Genomic DNA, 21,933 nt, shown 5'->3' with positions numbered 1-21,933 from the left:
ATCCGCACACCCGCCTCCCCCCCGCCCGCCACCGCCTCCTTCCTGCGTGGCTGCGGGGGGGACACCGAGCCCAGCGCGTCCCCAAGGCCCGGGGACACCCCCCCCCCACCCCGTGCCGGGGACACCCGCCAGCCCCCCAACCCCGGGAACCCCCGCCCCGGACGGCTCCATGCACTCGGTGAGCGCCCCCCCACAGCTGCAGGAGGGGGTGTGGGAGGTAACGGGGCGGGGGGGCACGACAGCCCTTTGCCCGCTCTCCCCGGTGCTCCCCATCCCGGCCAGCCCCCCCCTGCCCCGGGGCCGCTCACGCAGCTCCGTGCCTCAGTTTCCCCTCCCGGCAGGAGCCTGTCCCCGGCTCTCCCGAGCCCCGCCGCCAAGGAGGAGGGGGGCTAAGCGGGATGGAGAAAGCCCCCCCCGCCAACCCGGTGTGGGGTGGAGGGGTCCCGCACGCCCCTGTCCCGCCGCACCCCGATCCCGTGCAGTGCCGAGCACGGCGGGTCGGCAGCCCAGGCTCCTCCGTGTCCCCCCCCCCCGCCAGCGCTCCCGGTGTCGTGCTCCCCGCCCCCAGCATAAACCGGGAGCCCCCCAGCACCCCCGGGAGCGGGTGGGGAGTGGGCTCTGCCCCAGCCCCCGCTTCCCCGGGTCCCGGGTGGGAGGGGATGAGGTTGGGATGGGGGTCCCCGGTGGGGGGGAGGTGGGTCGGGGGTCTTGGGTGGGGGGAAAGGTGGGTTAGGGGGGTCTCGGGTAGGAAAAGAGGTAGGTCGGGGGTGTCGGGTGGAGGGGAGGAGGTTGGGATGGGGGTCCCGAGTCGGGGGGGAAGGTGGATTGGGGGGTGTCGGGTGGGAAGGGAGGCGGGTCGGGGGTCCCGACTGGGAGGGAAGGATGGCTAGGGGTCCCGGGAGGGATAGGAGGCGGTTGGGATGGGGGTCCCGCGTGGGTAGGGAGCGCGGGGGGACCCGAGGGGACACCCCTGGGGGTGTGAGGAGGGTGGGGGTCCCTCCGTCCCTACCTGTAGCGCCTCAGAGCCGGGTACGGCGTCCTCCACCTTCAGGAAAACCTGCTGGCCCCGTCTGAAAAACCGGAGGAGGGCGGTGAGGAGATGCTGCAGCCCCAGCACCATGCCGGCTGCCGGCCCGCCGCTCCCCGGCTCCTCACGGCCCGGCCCGGCCCGGCCCGGCCCCCTCTCTCCCCCCCGCCCCCGGGCAGGGGCTGCGGGCCCCGCCGCTCCCCGCCCCGCTCCGCCCCGCTCCGCTCCGCACCTGCTGCGCGCCGGCTCCGCGGGGCAGCATCGGCGGCGGCGGGGGGGGGGTGGGGGTGGGAGAAAGGGTCGGGGTATTCCCCCGGAGGTGGGGGGTGGGGGTCGGGGTGAGGGTCCCGGTGTGGGGTGGGTGTCGGGGTATCGGTCCCCGGGGTGGGGCGGGGGTCGGATTGAGGGTCCCCGGTGTGGGGAGGGGGGCGGGGGCGGGGTATCCCTCCCCCGTGCGGGTCGGGGTGGGGGGGTCCCCGGGGTGGGGAGAGGGTGAGGGTACCCCTCCCCGGTGTGGGGTGGAGGCCGGGGTGAGGGTCCCGATGTGGGGCGGGGGTCGGGGTATCCCTCCCCGACGGGGGGTGGGGGTCCCCGTTGCGGGGCGGGGGTCGGAGTATCCCCCCCCCCGGTGGGGGTCGGGGGTCGGGATGAGGGTCTCAGTGTGGGGCGGGGGTCGGGGTATCCCTCCCCGTTGTGGGGCGGGGGTGCTCCCAGTGTGGGGTGGGGGCGGGCAGTGCTCTCCTATGGGGCAGGTACCGGCTGTGCCCCCACGGGTCTGGCATCTGGGGGACAGCCCCCCCCCGCCATGTGAAACCCCCCCCCCCTTGTGGGGTGTGGGGCAGAGGGTTTGGGTTGGGGGGTGCCTCCCCTGCACATCCCCCCTTTATGGGCGGGGGTCACCCCCCAATTCTCCCCACTGCCCCGGGCAGTCTCCAGCTAAAGTGACGCCCCCCCCCTTTAAGAGCTGTGCCCCAGGCTTGGGGTTCCCCCCCCCCCATCCTCCCAGCTCGGGCACTGGGAGCTTCACCACATTTTGGGGCAGGGCTTGGTAAGGAGAGACAGCCCACCCCCCCCAATTCCCTGGGGGGCATCGGGGGTGTCCCACCCCCCAGACAAGCCCCACATTGGAAGCGCACCCCCTCCTCATTCGAGGATGGGGGGGGTACCCCCACCTTACACGCTGGAGAAGACCCCACTTGGGGGACCCACCCCCGTAAGGATGCAGGGGCTTCACTCCCACCCTATAGATCCCACCCCATCGCCTTCGGACCCCCCCACCGAGTGTCCCCTCCTCTCCCAGGGACAAGCACTGAGGATTTGGGCATGCTGCTCCCCCCGAAATTAAAAGATATATCTGGAATATCGGTTGAGGAATGAGGGAGGCAGGAGAGGGGGGGCCATGGAAGCAGATATTGCGCCTGGCATCCCGCCCCCCCTTTCCCCACGCAGAGGGAGGGAGGTTGGGACCGGGGGAAGGAAGGTCTCCCGCTCTTCCTCCAAACCCCGTGAACCCCTCGGCTGCCCCCATGCTTCCGGGAAATGGGAGCTAAACTGGCCTGAGCCACCAGCGACCGTCACTTAACCAGAAAATCATGGAATCATGGAAGGGTCTGGGTGGGAAGGGATCTTAAAGGCCACCTAGTTCCAACCCCCTGCCATCTTTAGTTGCGGGGGGGGACACCTCCCACCAGCCCAGGTCGCTCCAAGCCCCGGCCAACCTGGCCTTGAACCCCTCCAGGGATGGGGCAGCCACAGCTTCTCTGGGCAACCTGGGCCAGGGGCTCACCGCCCTCACAGCCAAGAATTTCTGCCTCAGATCTCAGCTCCATCTCCCCTCTTGCAGTGGAAACCCCTTCCCCCTCGTCCCATGGCTCCCCTCCCTCATCCAGAGTCCCTCCCCAGCTTTGCTGGAGCCCCTTGAGGGACTGGAAGGGGCTCCAAGGTCTCCCCGGAGCCTTCTCTTCTCCCAGCCTGTGGCTGGGACTGGGGGCTGCCCCCCCTCCCCAGGTGCAGGACCCTGCACTTGGGCTGGTTCAACCCCATGAGGTTCGTGTGGTCCCACCTCTCCAGCCTGTCCAGGTCCCTCTGGATGGCATCCCGTCACCGCAGCGCTCGGCTTGGTGTCACCCACAACCTCGCTGCGGGGTGCCCTCGCTCCCACTGGCCCTGTCACTGATGGAGATGTTGAGCAGTGCTGGTCCCAGTACGGACCCCCCGAGGGACCCCACTTGCCAGGAGAAGCTGGAGGGGGTGGGAAATCCAGGGATTGCAGGGGATTCTCCACCTTTGCCGGGTGCCCGGGGCCGTGCCCCATCCCTGCCATCCGGGGAGGCTTCGGCAGCGCATCCCGGAGCCCCAACGTCCCCCCAAATTCCCTTTCCCCTCCGCCGCCAGGCTGCGGCGAACGCGAGGAGACAGCCCCCAACCGCGCTGTGTCCCCCCACGGCGTGTGTATCCCCGCGCTGTGCGTCCCCCCCACACACCCTGTGGCACAGCCCCACTGGGGGGAAAAAAAAAAATCAAATAAACCCCCCCTAAATCTCTGCAAAACACCCCAAAAAGCCTCCGAGACGCTAAGGTGCACAGCCGCGCTATCAGCCATCAGAGAATACACAGGGGCAGCGGGGGAAGGTGAGACCGGGGGGGGGGGACGGGATTTGTCACCCAAGGGTGCTGCTGCTGCTGCTCCCCGGGGACGGGGTGCTGTGGGGATGCGCGGGTGGCTCGTAGGGGCGCAACCCCTCTGGCGGCGCCCCGCAGCACGGCGGGGACGGGGGGGGTCAGGGGGTCTGGGCGGGGGGGGGGGGAAGGGGGGGAGGGTCAGGGTGGCCGGCGGAGCCGCAGGGCCATCTAGTGGCCGGAGCCACCGGGGCCACCCCGGCCACACGGCGGGGGGGGGCTCATCCCGGCCACCCCCCGCCGTGCCCAGGGGCACCTAGACGCAGCCCTCCCCCCCCCTCCCCGGGTACTGCCCCGGAGTGGGGGGAGCACCCCCAGGCTGGGACACTGTCCCCACGGCGGCTGGAGGGTCCCCGGCCCACAGCGCTGCGCTGGCATGGGGCTGGGACCGAAGGGTGACGTGGGCACGGGTGCAGGGAGAGGGGCACCTCGTCCTGGGTGGTGGCACAGGGTGATGGGCACCTCACCTGGGTGATGGCACAAGGCTATGGGCATGTCACCCCAGGTGGTGGCACAGGGTGATGGGCACCTCACTGCAGGCAATGGCACGAGTCATGGGCACCCCACCCTGGGTGACAGCACAGAGCGATGGGCATGTCACCCCAGGTGGTGGCACATGGTGATGGACATCTCACCCTGAATGATGGCACACGGTGATGGACATCTCATCCTGGGTGATGGCGCTTGTTGATGGGCACCCTGCCCTGAACGATGGCACATGGTGATGGGCACCTCACCCCAGGTGATGGCATGAAGCCACATGTACCTCATCCTGGGCAACGGCACATCATGGTGGCACAGGGTGATGGGCACCTCACCCTGGGTGATGGCATGAGGCATGAAGCCACATGTACCTCACCCTGGGCAACGGCACATGGCAGCGGGCACCTCAGCCTGGGTGATGGCACACGGTGATGTGCACCTCACTGCAGTCGATGATACAGGTCATGGGCACCTCATTCTGGGTGATGGCACCAAGCGATGGGCACCTCACCCTGGGTGATGGCACGTGGTGATGGACATCTCACCCTGAATGATGGCACATGGTGATGGACATCTCATCCTGGGTGATGGCACTTGTTGATGGGCACCCTGCCCTGGACGATGGCACATGGTGATGGGCACCTCACCCCAGGTGATGGCATGAAGCCACATGTACCTCATCCTGGGCGATGGCAGAGAGCGATGGGCACCTTGCCCTGGGTGATGGCACATGGTGATGGCACCTCACCCTGGGTGATGGCATGAGGGATGGAGCCACATGTACCTCATCCTGGGCGATGGCACACGGTGATGGGCACCTTGCCCTGAGCGATGGCACACAGTGATGGGCACCTTGCCCTGAGTGATGGCACATGGTGATGGGGACCTCACCCTGGGTGATGGCATGAAGCCATATGTTCCTCACCCTGGGCCATGGCACATGGCAACGGGCACCTCACCCTGGATGATGGCACATGGTGCTGAACATCTCACCCTGGGTGATGGTACGTGTTGATGGGCACCCTGCCCTGAACGATGGCACATGGCAATGGGCACCTCACCGTGGGTGGTGGCACATGGTGATGGGCACCTCACCCCTGGCAATGGCACACAGAGATGGGCACCTCACTCCGGGTGATGGCACGAAGCCACATGGACCTCACCCCAGGCGAGTTGCTTTGCTCTCCGTCCCCAACAGCGGCCGCTTTGGCTCCGGTCCTTCTCCTCCTAGTGAGGACACCCACTAGCCCTGGCAACCGCCAAGGTCAAGCCCTGCCTCAGTTTCCCACATTGGCCAGCAGGAGTCGGCCGGATCCGGGCGCTGGCAGGATTCATTTCCATGGCAACAGGGATAAGCGCCGCCGGGATGGCAGCAGATGCTGCCAACAGCTTCGGAGCCGCGGCTGCCAACCGCCCTGGGGTTTGGGGAGCAGCCCCCCTGCGCTGGGTGGGGAAGGACCCCACCGTCCCCACCCTGTCCCCAAGAGGGTCCCCATGGGGGGATTGAGGTGGGCGAGGGGCACCAGTGGGTGCTGGTGCATCACCCCATCATGCCCACGAGGGCACAGCTCCCGCGGCCGTGCAAGGGTCCCCTGGGATGGCTACGGGTGCTGGGACCAGCGGTGCGCTCCACCCATGGAACCCATCTCCATCCCATGCACCCGGTCCCCAACCCCACAGAGCCCGTCCAGAACCCCATGGAGCCTGTCCTCAACCCCACAAAGCCTGTCCCCAACCCCACAGAGCCTATCCTCTACCCCATGGAACCTGTCCCGAGCCCGACAGAACCTGTCCCCTATCCCATCAAGCCTGTCCCCAACCCCACAGAGCCTGTCCAGAAACCCAGGGAGCCCATCCCCAACCACACAAAGCCTGTCCCCAACCCCACAGAGCTTGTCCTCAACACCACCAAGCCCGTCCACAACCCCACAGAGTCCATCCCCAACCCCACCAAGCCTGTCCCTAAGCCCACGGAGCCCATCCAGAACCCCATGGAGCCCATTCCCAAACCCACCAAGCCTGTCCCCAACCCCACGGAGCCCATCCCCAACCTCACAGAGCCTGTCCCCAACCCCACAGAGCCTGTCCCCAACCCCACGGAGCCCTTCCTCAACTCCACAGAGCCCATCTCCAACCTCACGGAGCCTGTCCCCAACCCCACGGAGCCCTTCCTCAACCCCACAGAACCTGTCCCCAACCCTACAGAGCCTGTCCCCAACCCCACGGAGCCTGTCCCCAACCCCACGGAGCCCTTCCTCAACTCCACAGAGCCCATCTCCAACCTCATGGAGCCCATCCCCAACCCCACAAAGCCCATCCCCAATGCCATGAAGCCCATCCCCAACCCCACAGAGCCTGTCCCCAACCCCACAGAGCCTGTTCCCAACCCCACAGAGCCTGTTCCCAACCGTCGAACAGAGCTACTCGGTACTCGGTGCTCCTGTCACCGCAGCTTTTTGCACCCCGTGGTGGCAGGAGCAAGGTCGACGGGCACAGCCCTCTGCTCCGGTCCCCGATCCCCCCAGCAGCCAGGATGTGACCACGGCCATTTGGGGCTGGAAAACGGCAATTCCCATCACGAGGAGCTGCTCCGGCCCTGAACCGTGTGGGTCCACACACCCGGGGTGGAAAACCACCCCGAAAGCAGAGACACCCCTTCATCGGGGCAGTGGGATGCTGAGCTGCCGGGGCAGCACCGGCACCCCAAGGGCTGGGGGGGGGGAAGGCGGGGAAGGACCCCACTGGGGGTTGCTGGGGGGGGGAAAGGACCCTGCCGGGGGCTGCTCCTGGTGAGTCACCCTCCAGCTGGGCTATAATTAGAGATGGCAGCAAGAGGAGGTGTTGGGAGCTTCGTCAGCTGCCGGCCTTAATGAGGCAGGCAGCAGCAGGGCACCAGCACAGCCTGGGGGGGGCATGGCTCGGCACCCCATGGTGGGTGGGGGGGCTTCAGGGAGAGGTTGGGATGAGGGCAGAGCCAGTACCAGCTCCCATGGGGCAGGGTCTGACCGTGCCCGTCGCCCTGACCGGGCCACCATGGGACCCACCGGACCCACAGGATCAAACCCTGGGGGGTCCCCAGCTCTGGGGACACCCCGCTGCAGGGACCTGAGCATCTGCGCGGCTCCGAGGGATCCTGCCAGCTCGGATGTGGGTCCTGAGCTCTGTGCATGAAGTGGATTCCTCGTAGGGCTAGCAGATTTCCATAGGGCTAGCAGATTCCCCGTGGGGCTAGCAGATTTCCCACGAGGCTAGCAGGTTTCCCGTGGGGCTAGCAGATTCCTTGTGGGGCTAGCAGATTTCCCATAGGGCTAGCAGATTCACGACGGGGCTGGCAGATTTCCCATAGCGCTAGCAGTTTTCCCATGAGGCTAGCAGATTCTCCGTAGGGCTAGCAGATTCCCCATGGGGCTGGCAGGTTTCCCACGAGGTTGGCAGATTTCCCATAGGGCTAGCAGATTGCCTGTGGGACTAGCAGATTTCCATAGGGCTGACAGATTCACCGTGGGGCTGGCAGATTTCCCATAGGGCTAGCAGATTCCCTGTGGGGCTGGCAGCCAGCCACCCCCCCGAGGAGCTCGCAGGGTCTGTGCCGAGCCTGGCACGTCATTGTCACCGGAGCCACCGCGGGAGCGGGTGACGGGCCTGGCACAGCTGCCCGGGGGACAGAGGGCCATTGCTGAGCCCGCACAAGGGCACAGTGTGGGGCTGTCCCCGCACCTCCCTGTCCCCAACTGCTCGCCCACGGGAGCCTGGGGACAGGGGGGCAGGGACACAGGGCTGCAGGGACACGGGGATGCCCGGGGATGGGACAGTGGGACATGGGGCTGCAGGGACATAGGGGTGCCCGGGGACAAGGGTGCCTGAGGATGGGACAGTGGGACATGGGGCTGCAGGGACATAGGGGTGCCCGGGGACAAGGGTGACTGAGGATGGGACAGTGGGACACAGGGGTGCAGGGACACGGGTACAGGGACAGGGGGTGACTGGGGACAGGGGAGTGGGACACGGGGCTGCAGGGACACAGGGGTGCAGGGACACAGCAGTGCCTGGGGACAGGGGTGCCTGGGGATGTGACAGTGGGACACAGGGCTGCAGGGACACAGGGATGCTTGGGGACAGGGCAGTGGGACACAGGGCTGCAGGGACACAGGGCTGCAGGGACAGGGGGGCAGGGACAGGGGGTGGCTGGGGACAGGGCAGTGGGACACAGGGATGCAGGGACACAGGGCTGCAGGGACAGGGGGGCAGGGACAGGGGGTGGCTGGGGACAGGGCAGTGGGACACAGGGATGCAGGGACATAGGGGTGCCTGGGGACAAGGAGAGTGGGACACGGGGCTGCAGGGACACGGGGCTGCAGGGACACAGGGAGGCAGGGACACAGGATAGTGGGACACATTGCTGCAGGACACAGGGGTGCCAGGGGACAAGGGTCCCTGGGGACAGGGCAGTGGGACACAGGGATGCAGGGACACGGGAGTACAGGGGCACAGAGTTGCAGGGACATGGGGTGCCTGGGGATGGGACAGTGGGACACAGGGATGCAAGGACACAGGATGGCTGGGGACAGGAGAATGTGACACAGAGGTGCAAGGACACAGGGCTGCAGGGACACAGGGGTGCCTGGGGACAGGGGTGCCTGGGGATGGGACAGTGGGACACAGGGATGCAGGGACACAGGGGTGCCGGGGGACAGGGCAGTGGGACACAGGGCTGCAGGGACACAGGGATGCAGGGACACAGGGGTGCCAGGGGACACAGGGTGCCTGCGGATGGGACAGTGGGACACAGGGATGCAGGGACACAGGGATGCAGGGGCACGGGGTGCCTGGGGATGGGACAGTGGGACACAGGGAAGCAGGGACACGAGGCTGCAGGGACGCAGGGATGCAGGGACACAGGGCAGTGGGACACGGGGGTGCAGGGACATGACACAAGGGTGTCAGGGACACGGGGCTGCAGGGACACAGGGATGCAGGGACACAGGGATGCAGGGAACAGGGTGCCTGGGGATGGGACAGTGGGACACAGGGATGCAGGGACACAGGGTGCCTAGGGATGGGACAGTGGGACACAGGGATGCAGGGACACAGGGATGCAGGGACACAGGGTGCCTGGGGATGGGACAGTGGGACACAGGGATGCAGGGACACAGGGATGCAGGGACACAGGGCTGCAGGGGCACAGGGTGCCTAGGGATGGGACAGTGGGACGCAGGGATGCAGGGACACGGGGTGCCTGGGGATGGGACAGTGGGACACGGGGGTGCAGGGACACGACGCAGGGGTGGCAGGGACATGGGGCTGCAGCACGGCGGTGGCATGCAGGCGCTGCTCCTCAGCCAGCACGCCCGCATCTCCCCGTCAGCTCATTAACGAGCCGGTGTAATTATGAGCTGCTCCGGCTCAGCGGGCGCGTGCGGCCCCCCCGGGACCCACGGCCCTGGAGGGGAATGTCACAGTCGGATGGGGACATGCGGCAACCGGCCCCTCGGCCTGGCCGGCGGGGAACGAAGGCGGGTGCTGGGGAGGGGGCGCGGGGGCGCGTTTCCCAGCCCGGTTTTCCACATTTTCATTCCGCTCGTTTGGGTTTTTTTTCCCCCCCCGGTTGCCGCCCCCGGGGTGGATGGATGGGGGTGTCTCTGCCAGCCCTGCTCCAGCTGGGAGGCTGCCGGGTGGGGAGGGAGCGAAGTCCACGCCGGCGAGTAAATATTAACCCTTATTTCACACAAAAGAAACCCCTTTTGGTGTTTCAGACCCACCAGACTCGGTTTTCTCCCTGGGGGAGAGCAGGAGGCGCTGGCCCCAAACGGCACCAAAACACCAAAACCGAGGGTTTTTGGGGGGGGGGCTTTTGGAAGCCTTCGAAGCCCACGGAGCCCCCAAAAGACCGGCAGCACCTTTCTCCCTGCCCCCAGCCCCCTTTGCAGGCGGTATTTAGGAGGGGAAGCTGCAGAAAGCTGCCCCCAGAGCAGCAGCTGTGGGTATACTGGGTATACTGGGAGCACTGGGATGCCGGGTGCCGCCTTGCATGGGGAGCCGGGGGTTGGGGGGCAGGGGATGCGTGGCTCGGTGGTGACCAGCTGTGCCAGCACTGCTGGAAATCATGTCACATCAGTGAAGCTTCATTAAGCCGCGGCGGCAGAGGAGCTGGGATGGATCGCAGGGCCCGATCCTGGCCGTGACACCTCCCCGACCGTCCCTGCGGCATCCCCGACCCCCAAGAGGAAGGAGGAGGGGGGGGAACACACACACATACGCGACGTGGCCAGGCGCAGGGACACGGGGGACGGGGAAGCGGGGTGTGAGATGCCAGGGGCTGCAGCAAAGCCCCCGGAGCTGAAAATGCCACCCTGCATCCCACATTCCATAGCTGGGGGGGGTGGGGGGTGGCAAGTGGGGAAACTGAGGCAGCCCATGGACCGCTCCTTGCCGCAGAGGCCACGCGGGCTCAGCCCCGGGGCCGCGGCCGCTCCTCAAGCTGCTGTTTTTCCAGATAAATTGAGGTGTTATTTCTCCGGAGCTGCTAATCTGGAGTTCGGCTGCCAGCTCGAAATTCAGGCGGAAATAAATCCATCTGTTCTGCCGCTCGGCCGCTAATCCCCCCGGCCGGGGCTGGCCGCCACAGCGGGGATGTCACCCAGCGGGGATGTCACCCGGCTGCGGATCGATACCTCATCTGCTGCTGGCAGACGGTTTCTCCACCGATAAATCCTGCCCAGCGCCATGGGCCTGGGCTGGCGAGGGCTGCAAACGGGGCTGGAACGCGGGAGGGTTGTTGCGTGTCCCGGTTGGAACGGGGGGATGCTGCTGCATCCCTTCCCCGGAGAGCGGGGAGGGGGGGTGGGGGGGGGGATGCTTGGGGACAGCCACCGCCCAACCCTGGGGACAAGGCTCGGGGCGTCCGGTGGCTCCGTGAGCCCAGACGGTCGATAGCGGCGGCTGCCGCAGCCAAACCGCTCCGGAACCGCAGGAAGAAGCCGCCGGCTCCTTCCTCTCCCATTAAAAATGAAATCTCTGCTCCTGGGCAGCAGCAGGCAGGAGCTGGGCAGGGGCGGGAGCGAGGAAGACCTGCAGCGGCGGGGCAGGGAGGAAGAGCGGGGCAGGAGGGTATTGCTGCTGGGGAGGAGGGTTTAGGGTGGGAAGGAACCTTAAAGCTCATCTAGTTCCACCCCCCTGCCATGGGAACAGGGGTCACAGTCACCCCACGGCGGGGGGAGTCTCTCAGCCTGGTACCCCCCACGCTGCACAGGGGGATGCTGCGACCCAGGAGGAGCAGCTGAGGGGGCAGCAACCCAGGATTTACCCGCCCTTGCAGTCTCGTACGTGCCGTCTGTGCATCCCATGCTGCCCCATCTTTATCCCCCACTCCCCCCCACAGCCCCACAGGGATGCTCTGAGCCCCAATTCCAGGGATGCTCCAAGCCCCAATCCCAGGGATGCTCTGAGCCCCGATCCCAGGGATGCTCCGAGCCCTGACCCCAGGGATGCTCCGAGCCCCGATCCCAGGGATGCTCTGAGCCCTGATTCCAGGGATGGTCTGACCCCCAATCCCAGGAATGCTCTGAGTCCTGATCCCAAGGATGCTCTGAGCCGCAATCCCAGGGATGCTCTGAGCCCTAACCCCAGGGATGCTCCGAGCCCCAATCCCAGGGATGCTCCAAGCCCCGATCCCAGGGATGCTCTGAGCCCTGACCCCAGGGATGCTCTGAGCCCCGATCCCAGGGATGCTCTGAGCCCTGACCCCAGGGATGCTCCGAGCCCCAATCCCAGGGATGCTCTGAGCCCTGATCCCAGGATGCTCCGACCCCCAATCCCAGGGGTGCTCTGAGCCCTGACCCCAGGGATGCTCCGAGCCACAATCCCAGGGATGCCCTGAGCCCTGACACAGGGGTGCTCCGAGCCCCAATCCCAGGGATGCTCTGAGCCCTGACCCCAGGGATGCTCGGAGCCCCCACCTCAGTGATTTTTATCCTGTCAAGCCCATTGTTTGCACCTCGCGAAGCCCCCCATTTCCCCCCCCCTGCCGCCGTAGCCCCACATTTGCACCCCAGTGTCTGCACCCCCACGCAGCCCCATGGCATCCCAGCCCCATCCTTCTGCCCCAGACCTGCCTGCAGTGGGGCACGGGCTCTGCCCTGCCCAGGGACACCCCTTCCCTTTCCATCCCTTACCCCGAGCCACGTGAAGGAATGACCTGCTCTTCCCATCCCCATCCCGGCCACCATCCCAGCTCCTGCCATCGCTGCCACCCCCAGATCCGACAGCCCCCCTGTCACCCCCAGCACTGGGAGTCCCGTAGCACCCAGGCAAAAGGATGAAGGAACCGAGCCACGGCATGAACCCGATGCCAGGCAAGGATGTAGGTGTCCTAGCACAAGGACATCCCTGTCCCCGGGAGATGCCAGCGATGGGGACCCGGTGGCAGCACGTCCCCGGCGTGGGCAGGGAAGGGTTTTGCTGTTGTTGCTGCTCCTCCTGTCATTACTATCGCCGGATTTTGAGCTGGATAACGAAGGGGCCCGGCCAAGCAAGCGATGCCGGTGATGAATAAGTGATGGAGCCCTCGGAGGGTCTCTATGGAGACAGCTCAGAGCACGCCGGGTGCCGGGGGGCCGCTGGCAGCCCCCGCATCCCAGAGCCCAGGAGCCAGGGCTAATTAGGGGCCGAGCGCGATGGCAGAGCCCTCTCCGCTCCCCGGCGGCTGATTTCCCTCCCCAAGAAGGTGGCTGAGCCCCGTGGGCAGGCTGGTAGGGGTTTAAATGGCTCCCTTTCCATCCCTCTCGCTCCAGCAGCAGCTTCCTCCCCTTCCTCCACTGTTTTCCCCGAGAGGAGCCACCTCAGTGGGTCCCTGGGTATGAGCGAGCCCCAGACACAGTGGCCACGGGCACCTCCAGCTTGGCTTGCAAGGGCTTTGGCACCCTGGGTGGCTCAGCCCCGCTGTCACACACGGCCTGTCCCCTGCGAGCGTCCGGCGTGCCCCGGGTCAGAGCACGCACCCGCTGCGCTGCTCGGGGGGACGAGGGACAGAGGACATCCATGGGGACGGCGTGTGTTCGGGGGGACAGCGTGCATCGGGGGGGACACTGTGTGTCTGGGGGGACAGCGTGTGTCCAGGGGGACAGCATGCATCCAGGGGACAGTATGCAGATGGGGGGGGACAACATGCATCCAGATGGACAGCATGCATCCAGGGGGACAGCGTGTGCCCAGGGGGATGGCATGCATCGAGGGGGACAGCGTGCATCTGGGGGGACAACATGTGTCCAGGGGGACAGCATGCATCAAGGGGGACAGCGTGCACCCAGGGGGACAACACGTGTCCAGAGGGACAGCGTGCATCCAGGGGGACAGTGTGCATTGAGGGGGACAGCACGCATCTGGGGGGGGACAACATGTGTCCAGAGGGACAGCATGCATCCAGGGGGGCAGTGTACATCCAGAGGGACAGCATGCATCCAGGGGGACAGCGTGCACCCAGCGGGACAGCATGCATCAAAGGGGATAGTGGGTGTCCAGGGGGACAGCCTGCATCTGGGGGGACAGGGTGCATCCAGGGGGGCAGTGTACATCCAGAGGGACAGCGTGCATCTGGGGGGACGGCATGCATCAAGGGGGACAACATGCATCAAGGGGGACAACACGCATCCAGGGGGACAGCGTGTGTCCAGAGGGAGAGCCTGCATCTGGAGGAACAACATGGGTCTGGAGGGAGCATGCATCTGGGGGACAGCGTGTGTCCAGGGGGACAGCCTGCGTCCAGAGGGACACCCACCTGGGGGACAGCATGTATGCGGAAGGACACCATGTATCCGGCAGGACACCACACACCTGGGGGACAGTGCGTGTCTTAAGGGACGGCACGTGTTCTCGAGGGACAGTAGGTGCCTGAAAGGACAGCGTGTGTCTGGAGGGACAGCACGTGCCCAGAGGGACAGCCTGTGTCTCAAGGGACAGCACGTGTCTTGGGGGACAGGAGTTGCCTGAAGGGACCGCGTGTGTCTGAAGGGACAGCGTGTGTCTGAAGGGGCAGCGTGTGTCCGGAGGGACAGCATGCATTTTGGGGACAGCACGTGCCCGGAGAGAGAGAGAGAGAGAGAGCATGCAGTAGGAGGAGGGACAGCAGGTGCCTGGGGGACAGCATGCATCAGGGGGACAGCATGCACTGGGGGGACAGCATGCAACAGGAGGGACAGCATGCACTCAGGGGACAGCATGCACTGGGGGGACAGCATGGATCAGGGGGACAACATGCATTCAGGGGACGGTGTGCATCCAGGGGACAGCGTGCACTGGCGGGGGACAACGTGCATTCAAGGGACAGTGCGCATCAGGGGGGGACAACATGCCTTCAGGGGACAGTATGCACTGTGGGGACAGTATGCATCGGGGGGACAACATGCATTCAAGGGACAGCGTGCACTGGGGGGACAACATGCATTGGGGGGACAGCACGCACTGGGGGGGACAGTGTGCATCAGGGGACAATGCATTCAGGGGACAGCATGCACGGGGGGACAGCATGCATCCGGGGGGACAGCATGCATCCAGGGGACAGTGTGCACCGGGGGACAGCACGGACTGGGGGGACAATATGCATTCAGGGGACCGCATGCATTCAGGGGACAGCATGCACAGGGGGACAGCACGGACTGGGGGGACAATATGCATCAGGGGGGACAACACGCGTTGAGGGGACAGCATGCATCCAGAGGACAGGGTGCACTGGGGGACAGCATGGATCGGGGGGACAGCATGCATCAGGGGGACAATGTGCTGGGAGGACAGCATGCATTGGGGGACAGCATGCAACAGGAGGGACAGCATGCAACAGGAGGGACAGCATGCCTTGAGGGGACAATATGCGTTCAGGGGACAGCGTGCACTGGGGGACAGCATGGATCAGGGGGACAATATGCATTCAGGGGACAGCATACATTGGGGGACAGCATGGATCAGGGGGACAATATGCATTCAGGGGACAGCATACATTGGGGGACAGCATGGCACTGGGGGGACAATATGCACCGGGGGGGACAACATGCATTCAAGGGACAGAGTGCACTGGGAGACAGCATGCATCAGAGGGGACAACACGCATTCAGGGGACAGCAAGCGCCCAGGGGACAGCCCACCGGGGACACGCAGCCCCCCCGGCGCGCTGCGTGCAGCAGGGTGCAGGGTCACCCCCCCCCTCCCCGCCCGCCCCCGCTGCGAGTTATTCGCCCCCCAACAACAGGCCGGGATCGCGGCCAGCGACGCTTAAAGCCTGACCTGCCTCCAGCCACCACCCCCACCCCCCCGTGCCTCAGTTTCCCCCAGAGAAACCAGCCCTGAACACCCCCCCCCCCAGATCTGCCCCCAGCAGCCGGGATGGGGGGGGGATTGACCCATCCCAGTGTGACCAGAGCCTCATTTAGCAGCTTCTTCTGGTTTCCCCCCCCCCGCCAGTTTTATCGCCATAATATATCCCAGGTGAAAAATAAATGAAGCATCGGAGCCGGGCGGGCAATGTTCTTCCAGAAGTACTTAGGCAAATCGTTAGCGCGTTAATGACTGTGCCACGCCGCCTATTCCAGGTGGCCCGAGCGGCAATAAGGAAGATCCCGGCCAGGCCCAAGCAGACGGAGGACGGGAATTTATTGCCGGATTAAATAAAAGAAGAAGAGGCCGCATCCGCCAGCGATGGGGGCTGGGGCGCTCTGCCGCTGGCCCCGCTCCAGCCGCAGGACACTGGGACTGCTGCCACCCGCTCCCGGCCGTCCCCGGCCCCTCGTTTTGCGGTGGGTTTGCTGCCAGGTGACAACAGATTGAGGTGCCACCGCCAGCAGCCGGGCTGGGCTCGGGGACGGGGAAGCAGGGGCTGGTTTCCGTCAGTTTTCGAGACTTTTGAGACCCAAGGAGCAGGGTCCCCGTCCCCAGGCTGGAGCTGGCGGAGGCTGCGGGACGCGGGGATGCTGCTGGGCAGCACCCAGATGATGCTTCTGCCTCGCAACAGGGTGCTAAGGCAAATCCCAGCGGCACAAGGAGCCCGGCTAGAGGGAATGTCAGCAGGGAATGCGGACATCAAGGTGGGGGGGGAAAAGTTTGGATGAAGGCAACTGGGAAGGAGCATGGCTCAGCACACGCTGCAAATGGTCCAGGAGTGACCCCCGGGCTCCAGGGAGAAGGGGAGGGCAGGGGAGTTCTCCCAGAGAGGAGAGGAGAAGGGATGCCTGGTCCTGGGAGCAGGAATAAGGTGCCACAGATGGAAAACCTAATCCCTCGTCTGACCCCAGGGGTGCTCTGACCCCCGATCCCAGGGATGCTCTGACCCCCAATCCCAGGGATGCTCTGAGCCCCAATCCCAGGGATGCTCTGAGCCCTGACACAGGGATGCTCTGAGCCCTGATCCCGGGGATGCTCTGAGCCCCGACACAGGGATGCTCTGAGCCCCAATCCCAGGGATGCTCTGAGCCCTGACCCCAGGGATACTCTGAGCCCCGATTCCAGGGATGCTCTGAGCCCTGATCCCGGGGATGCTCTGAGCCCTGATCCCAGGGATACTCTGAGCCCCGATTCCAGGGATGCTCTGAGCCCTGATCCCAGGGATGCTCTGAGCCCCGACACAGGGATGCTCTGAGCCCCAACACAGGGATGCTCTGAGCCGCAATCCCAGGGATGCTCCGAGCCCTGATCCCAGGAGTGCTCTGAGCCCTGACCCCAGGGATGCTCTGACCCCCAACCCCAGGGATGCTCTGAGCCCTGACACAGGGATGCTCTGAGCCCCGATCCCGGGGATGCTCTGAGCCCCAATCCCAGGGATGCTCTGGGCCCTGATCCCAGGGATGCTCCAAGCGCTGACCCCAGGGATACTCTGAGCCCCGATCCCAGGGATGCTCTGAGCCCCGATCCCGGGGATTCTCAGCTCCGCACTGAAGCCATCCCAGCCTGGGTGTGTGTGGCTACCACAGCTCTCCACGCACTTGCCCCCCCCCAAACCTGCTTCGGTTGAAGTACAGATGCCTTCTTCAAAAGGGTACCCGCTCCCCCCCGCTCCTCTTCCTCCAAGCACACACCCCCCGGCCTCTGTTTCCCCGACGTGTGTTCTCACTGTGAGGACGCCCTCATGTGCCTGGGGTGGGACAGCTGTGTCCCCAGGGCCACCGCGGATGCCTGGGGAAGGACAGCTCTGTCCCCGAGGGCACCTCGGAATGTCTCGGCCCTGTATTCCTGCTGTGATGATGCTGTGAAACGTGCCGTGCCTCAGTTTCCCCTTCTCGACTCCATGAGAAGCCCCTGATGGAAGGGGGACAAAAGGTGACCCCAGCCCTTCCGTAACACCTTCGGGTGCTTCCCATCCTCCTCCTGGTGGAAATTTTCTCCTCGGAGGTAAATCTGGCCACGAGGATGCTCCACAGGGACGAAGGGGGACGCGGGCAGCGCCAGCAGGAGCCTGGCAGAACCGTCCCCCCTTGATGTGGGGGGGGGGGGATGACACCCGGCTCTCCCTCTTGCAGGTGTCCCCAGGATTGTCCCCCCCCTCCGGACGACTCTCCTGGGCGTCCCTTGGCACCCCGCGCTCCGCTGCCACCCCCTCGCCTGGCACCTGCCTGCTCCAATTCCCCTTCCTTGTCTCTCCTTTGTTAACGATCCATTCACTCGCCAATTTAACCAGGATTAAAACCGGCTCGCTCGCTCCCTCGCTTGTTCCCCAATTAATTCCTTCGTCGCTTCTATTTCCAAATTAATTCGTCAGGCGCTTTGGCAGGGAGAAAGCGGCAGCGCCCGGTATCTGCGCTGCTCGGGAAGGGATCAGGGTTAATTATCCCACTGGGAATGAGCCGGGGGGGGACGTGGATCCGGGGTTCAGCCGGGGATGGGGACCCGGAGCCGGGGCGAGTGGCATCCCCCGGACCACCCTGAGCATCCCAGCGAGGCGGGGGGGGCTGCAGGATGGGGGACCCATCGCTCAGCCCTTCCACGTTCCCTCGGGAATATGGGACAAAACATGGGAACACGGGGACGAAATCCTTAGGGAACACCTCCGGCGGGGGGGGGGGGGTCCACGGTGGGGGAAAAAAGGTGGGGGGGGGGGGGTCCAGGCTGCGCCCCGCAAGGGTTAACACCGGGTAGAGCACGGGGCGTTCGAGCTAAAAATACGCGGTGACTTTTTCTGTATTTGCTCTAATGAGTCATTCCCTTTTCAGTAATTTATTGCTCGTTACATAATCACTTTCATTTTCAGCGCGAGAAAAATGGAATTTTATTTTATTTTTTTTCCCTTTTTTTTTTCCCCCCCCCCTTTTTTTTTTAATGCAAAAGGGCGTTTAGCGATCCCTGCCAGCATCGTCGGCCCCATCGTCCCCACCCTGCCTCGCGTTTGCCTCCAGGGAAGGGGAGCCCGGGGTGATGCCAAAGGGGGGGGCTCTGGGGGCAGGGGGGGTGTCTGGGTGGGGGGACGGTGGCACCGGTGGCTCGAGGGGACGGATCCGCAGGGCCCAGCCCGGGCACGTCTCGCCCGGCTGGGGCAAGCGCTTGCCAGCACGGCCCCGAGGGCCAAGGATGGGCACCAGCTGTGGCCCAGCAAACCCAGTGCCGCTTCCCACAAATCCCAGTGCCGTCTCCCAGCACGCCCAGAGCCATGTCCCAGAAATCCCAGTGCCACGTCCCAGCAAACCCAGTGCCGCGTCCCAGCAAACCCAGTGCCACATCCCAGAAATCCCAGTGCCACGTCACAGCAAACCCACTGCCATGTCCCAGCAATCCCAGTGCCGTGTCCCAGCAAACCCAGTATGGTGCCCCAGCAATTTCCATGCCATTTCCCAGCAGACCCAGTGCCATGTCCCAGCAAACCCAGTGTCGTGCCCCAGAAAACCCAATGCTTTGTCCCAGCAATCCCAGTGCTGCCTCCCAGCAAGCCCAATACTGATGCCCAGCAAACCTAGTACCATGTTCCAGCAAACCCAGTACCATGTCCCAGAAATCCCAGTGCTTTCTCCCACCAAGACCAGTACGGTGCCCCAGCAAGCCCAGTGCCGCATCCTAACAAGTCCACTGCCGTATCCCAGCAATCCCAGTGCTACATCCCAGCAAGCCCAGCGCTACATCCCAGCAAGCCCAGTAGGGTGCCCCAGAAAACCCAGTGTCACGTCCCAGCAAACTCAATCCTATGTCCCAGTAGTCCCAGTGCTGCCTCCCAGCAAGCCCAATACCGATCCCCAGCAAGTCCAGTGCCGTATCCCAGAAATCCCAGTGCTGTGTCCCACTGAGACCGGTACGATGCCCCAGCAAGACGACTGCCATGTTTTGACAAGACCAGTGCTGTATCCCAGCAATCCCAGTGCTACATCCCAGCAAGCCCAGTACGGTGCCCCGGAAAACCCAGTGCCATGTCCAGCAAACCCAATCCTATGTCCCAGCAAGCCCAGTGCCGTGTCCCAGCAAATCCAGTGCCGTGTCCTGCCAAGTCAAAGGCAAGCCACAGGGAAGGGGAATCAGCCACCCTCAGCACCGGGGGGGTGACTGGGGGGGGGTCTGGCTCAGGTCCCCCTGGGACTGGGAGGTGGGGGGGGGGATTTCCTGGCTGGGACACGGGGACCCCGCTGTCCCACCCCTGCCAGCGTCGCTGCCGGCAGCTGCCCGCTCCCTGCCACCAAGGCGGGGGATGGGAAGAGGGGGCGGAAAGTCCCGGGTTGGGAGCTGCAGAGTAGGAATTAACGGCGCCAAATGTTTTATTTGTGTAGAAATGCAATTATGCTAATTAAAGCACATCTGTAATTACAGCACTAAGTGCACAAGCGACGCCGGTGACTTCGGAGGGAGCTGGAAACCTGGAGGGCGGCTCGGCCCCGCAGCCAGTGAGGTCTTCGGCAGGGCGACAGCCGGTGTCCCCGGGGGAGGTGACAAGGGTGACACGGGTGGCTGCAGAGCTGGCTGCTGCGGCCTCGGGCTGGGGGGGGAGGGTGGGAGCGAGGTGGGGATGGTACCAGAGGATGCTCGGAGGGTGGGGGGGGGGGGACAGGACAGAGTGGTACCCACGGCCGCATCCCAGCACCCCCACCTGTGCCCGCTGCCATGGCCAACGCCAGACGATGCCACCAGCGCCCCAGGGACAGAGCAGGGGACAAAGCCCACCCCCATCCCCCCCCCGCCCCTGACTGCAAGAGGGTCCCCAGACAGCGTCGGGGGGGGGCACAGGGCAGGGTGGGCATCACCCCAGTGTCCGGGGAAAGGGGTGAAAGGGGGGAGCAGGATGGGACCCCCGGCTCTGCTGGCGGCTGAGGGTCAAGAGCGTGTCTGGAAGGGAAAAATCAATGGGATGCAGAGGGACACGGCAGCCGGAGCATCAGCGAGACGGACTCACGGGCTGGCTGGGCTCAGATATTCCCTCTCCAGGCAAAGAAAGTGGGGGGGGGGGCGGATCGCCCCCACCTCAATAAAGCCCTCACTGTGGGCAGCGTGTGATGGGGGGGGGGAGAATGAGGACCACAGCGTGGGGACGGGATGGGGCAGAGGGGAGATGCCCGGGGGGAACAAGGGGAGCAGCAAACTGGGGGTGCTGGTGGAGCAAGAGACAGCGCCGGGGAGCTGCGGGGTCCCCGCACCCCCGGGACACCCCTCCTCCATCCTCCAGCGGCGAAAAGCAGCCGGAGGCAGCCAACCTCCCACGCCGGCACCTGCCGACTCCCATTCCATCTTCCCCAGCCTCAAGCAGCGACCGGAAAAATCGCCCGGTTTACCCCAAGGGCCGAGCCCCGAGGCGAAGGATTTCACCCCGCGCGTCCGAGGGACGGATGGCGGCGGGGGCACGGGGCGGGGGGGGCCCCGCCGTTAAACATCGCCGCGGCGTGCGAGGGCAGGACGGGCCGCTGAGCTCTCTCTCCGTGTTTAATTTGGAGCAGTCATCAGCTCCGGGTAATTACAGGCCTGCATATTAATGGGCAGGTGCTGCGGGAGCGCGGGCGGTGACACGCCAGCTGGCAGGAGAGCGGGAGGGAAGGGGAACGGTGTCACCCCCAGCTTGGCCGGGTGCGATTTATTTGCTTTACCAAACGCACGGAGCCCTGAGTGCCTGGGCTGAGGCGGCGGGAGGGCTGAGCTCTGTTTGCACGGCAAACGCGCTTCCCCGCCTGCTGCCTGGCCCTCAAGCGCTGGGTCCCACGCAGGCAGCTGCCTGCGCTGCCAGGATGAAGAGCAGCTTCCCCAGGGCTTCCAGGAGCCACAGGAATGTCGCCCAGCCCCATCCGGTGGGGATGGAAAGCCCGGCATCCCTGAATCCTGCACGTCCTTAATGCACGGCATACCTGCAAAACATCCTTATTGCATGGCATCCCTGAATCCTGCGTATCCCTAATGCATGGCATCCCTGAATCCTGCATATCCCTAATGCATGGCATCCCTGAATCCTGCACATCCCCATGGCATGGCATCCCTGAATCCTGCACACCTCCACTGCATGGCATCCCTGAATCCTGCACATCCTCGCTGCATGGCATTCCTGAATCCTGCACATCCCTAATGCACAGCATCCCTGCAAAAAATCCTTATTGCATGGCATCCATGAATCCTGCACATCCCCACCGCATGGCATCCCTGAATCCTGCACACCTCCACTGCATGGCATCCCTGAATCCTGCACATCCCTAATGCATGGCATCCCTGCAAAAAATCCTTATTGCATGGCATCCCTGAATCCTGCACACCTCCACTGCATGGCATTCCTGAATCCTGCACATCCCTAATGCACAGCATCCCTGCAAAAAATC

At 65.0% G+C, this 21,933-nt stretch overlaps 1 protein-coding gene across 1 annotated transcript in view; it reads right to left on the bottom strand.

Annotated features, from left to right (window-relative positions):
* PDE2A (phosphodiesterase 2A) overlaps positions 1 to 21,933 on the bottom strand; it is a 70,716-nt gene that overhangs the window by 36,524 nt on the left and 12,259 nt on the right. Inside the window, exon 2 of the mRNA XM_074572219.1 lies at positions 1,010 to 1,070. Coding sequence (XP_074428320.1) covers positions 1,010 to 1,070 — 61 coding nt within the window. The remainder of the gene's footprint in view (positions 1 to 1,009; positions 1,071 to 21,933) is intronic.

The sequence above is a fragment of the Larus michahellis genome, chromosome 1 (assembly GCF_964199755.1).
Source record: "Larus michahellis chromosome 1, bLarMic1.1, whole genome shotgun sequence".
NCBI classification, from domain to species: Eukaryota; Metazoa; Chordata; class Aves; order Charadriiformes; family Laridae; genus Larus; species Larus michahellis.
Note: the sequence above shows the minus strand (reverse complement) of the source record. Positions and strands in the feature narration are given on the sequence as shown.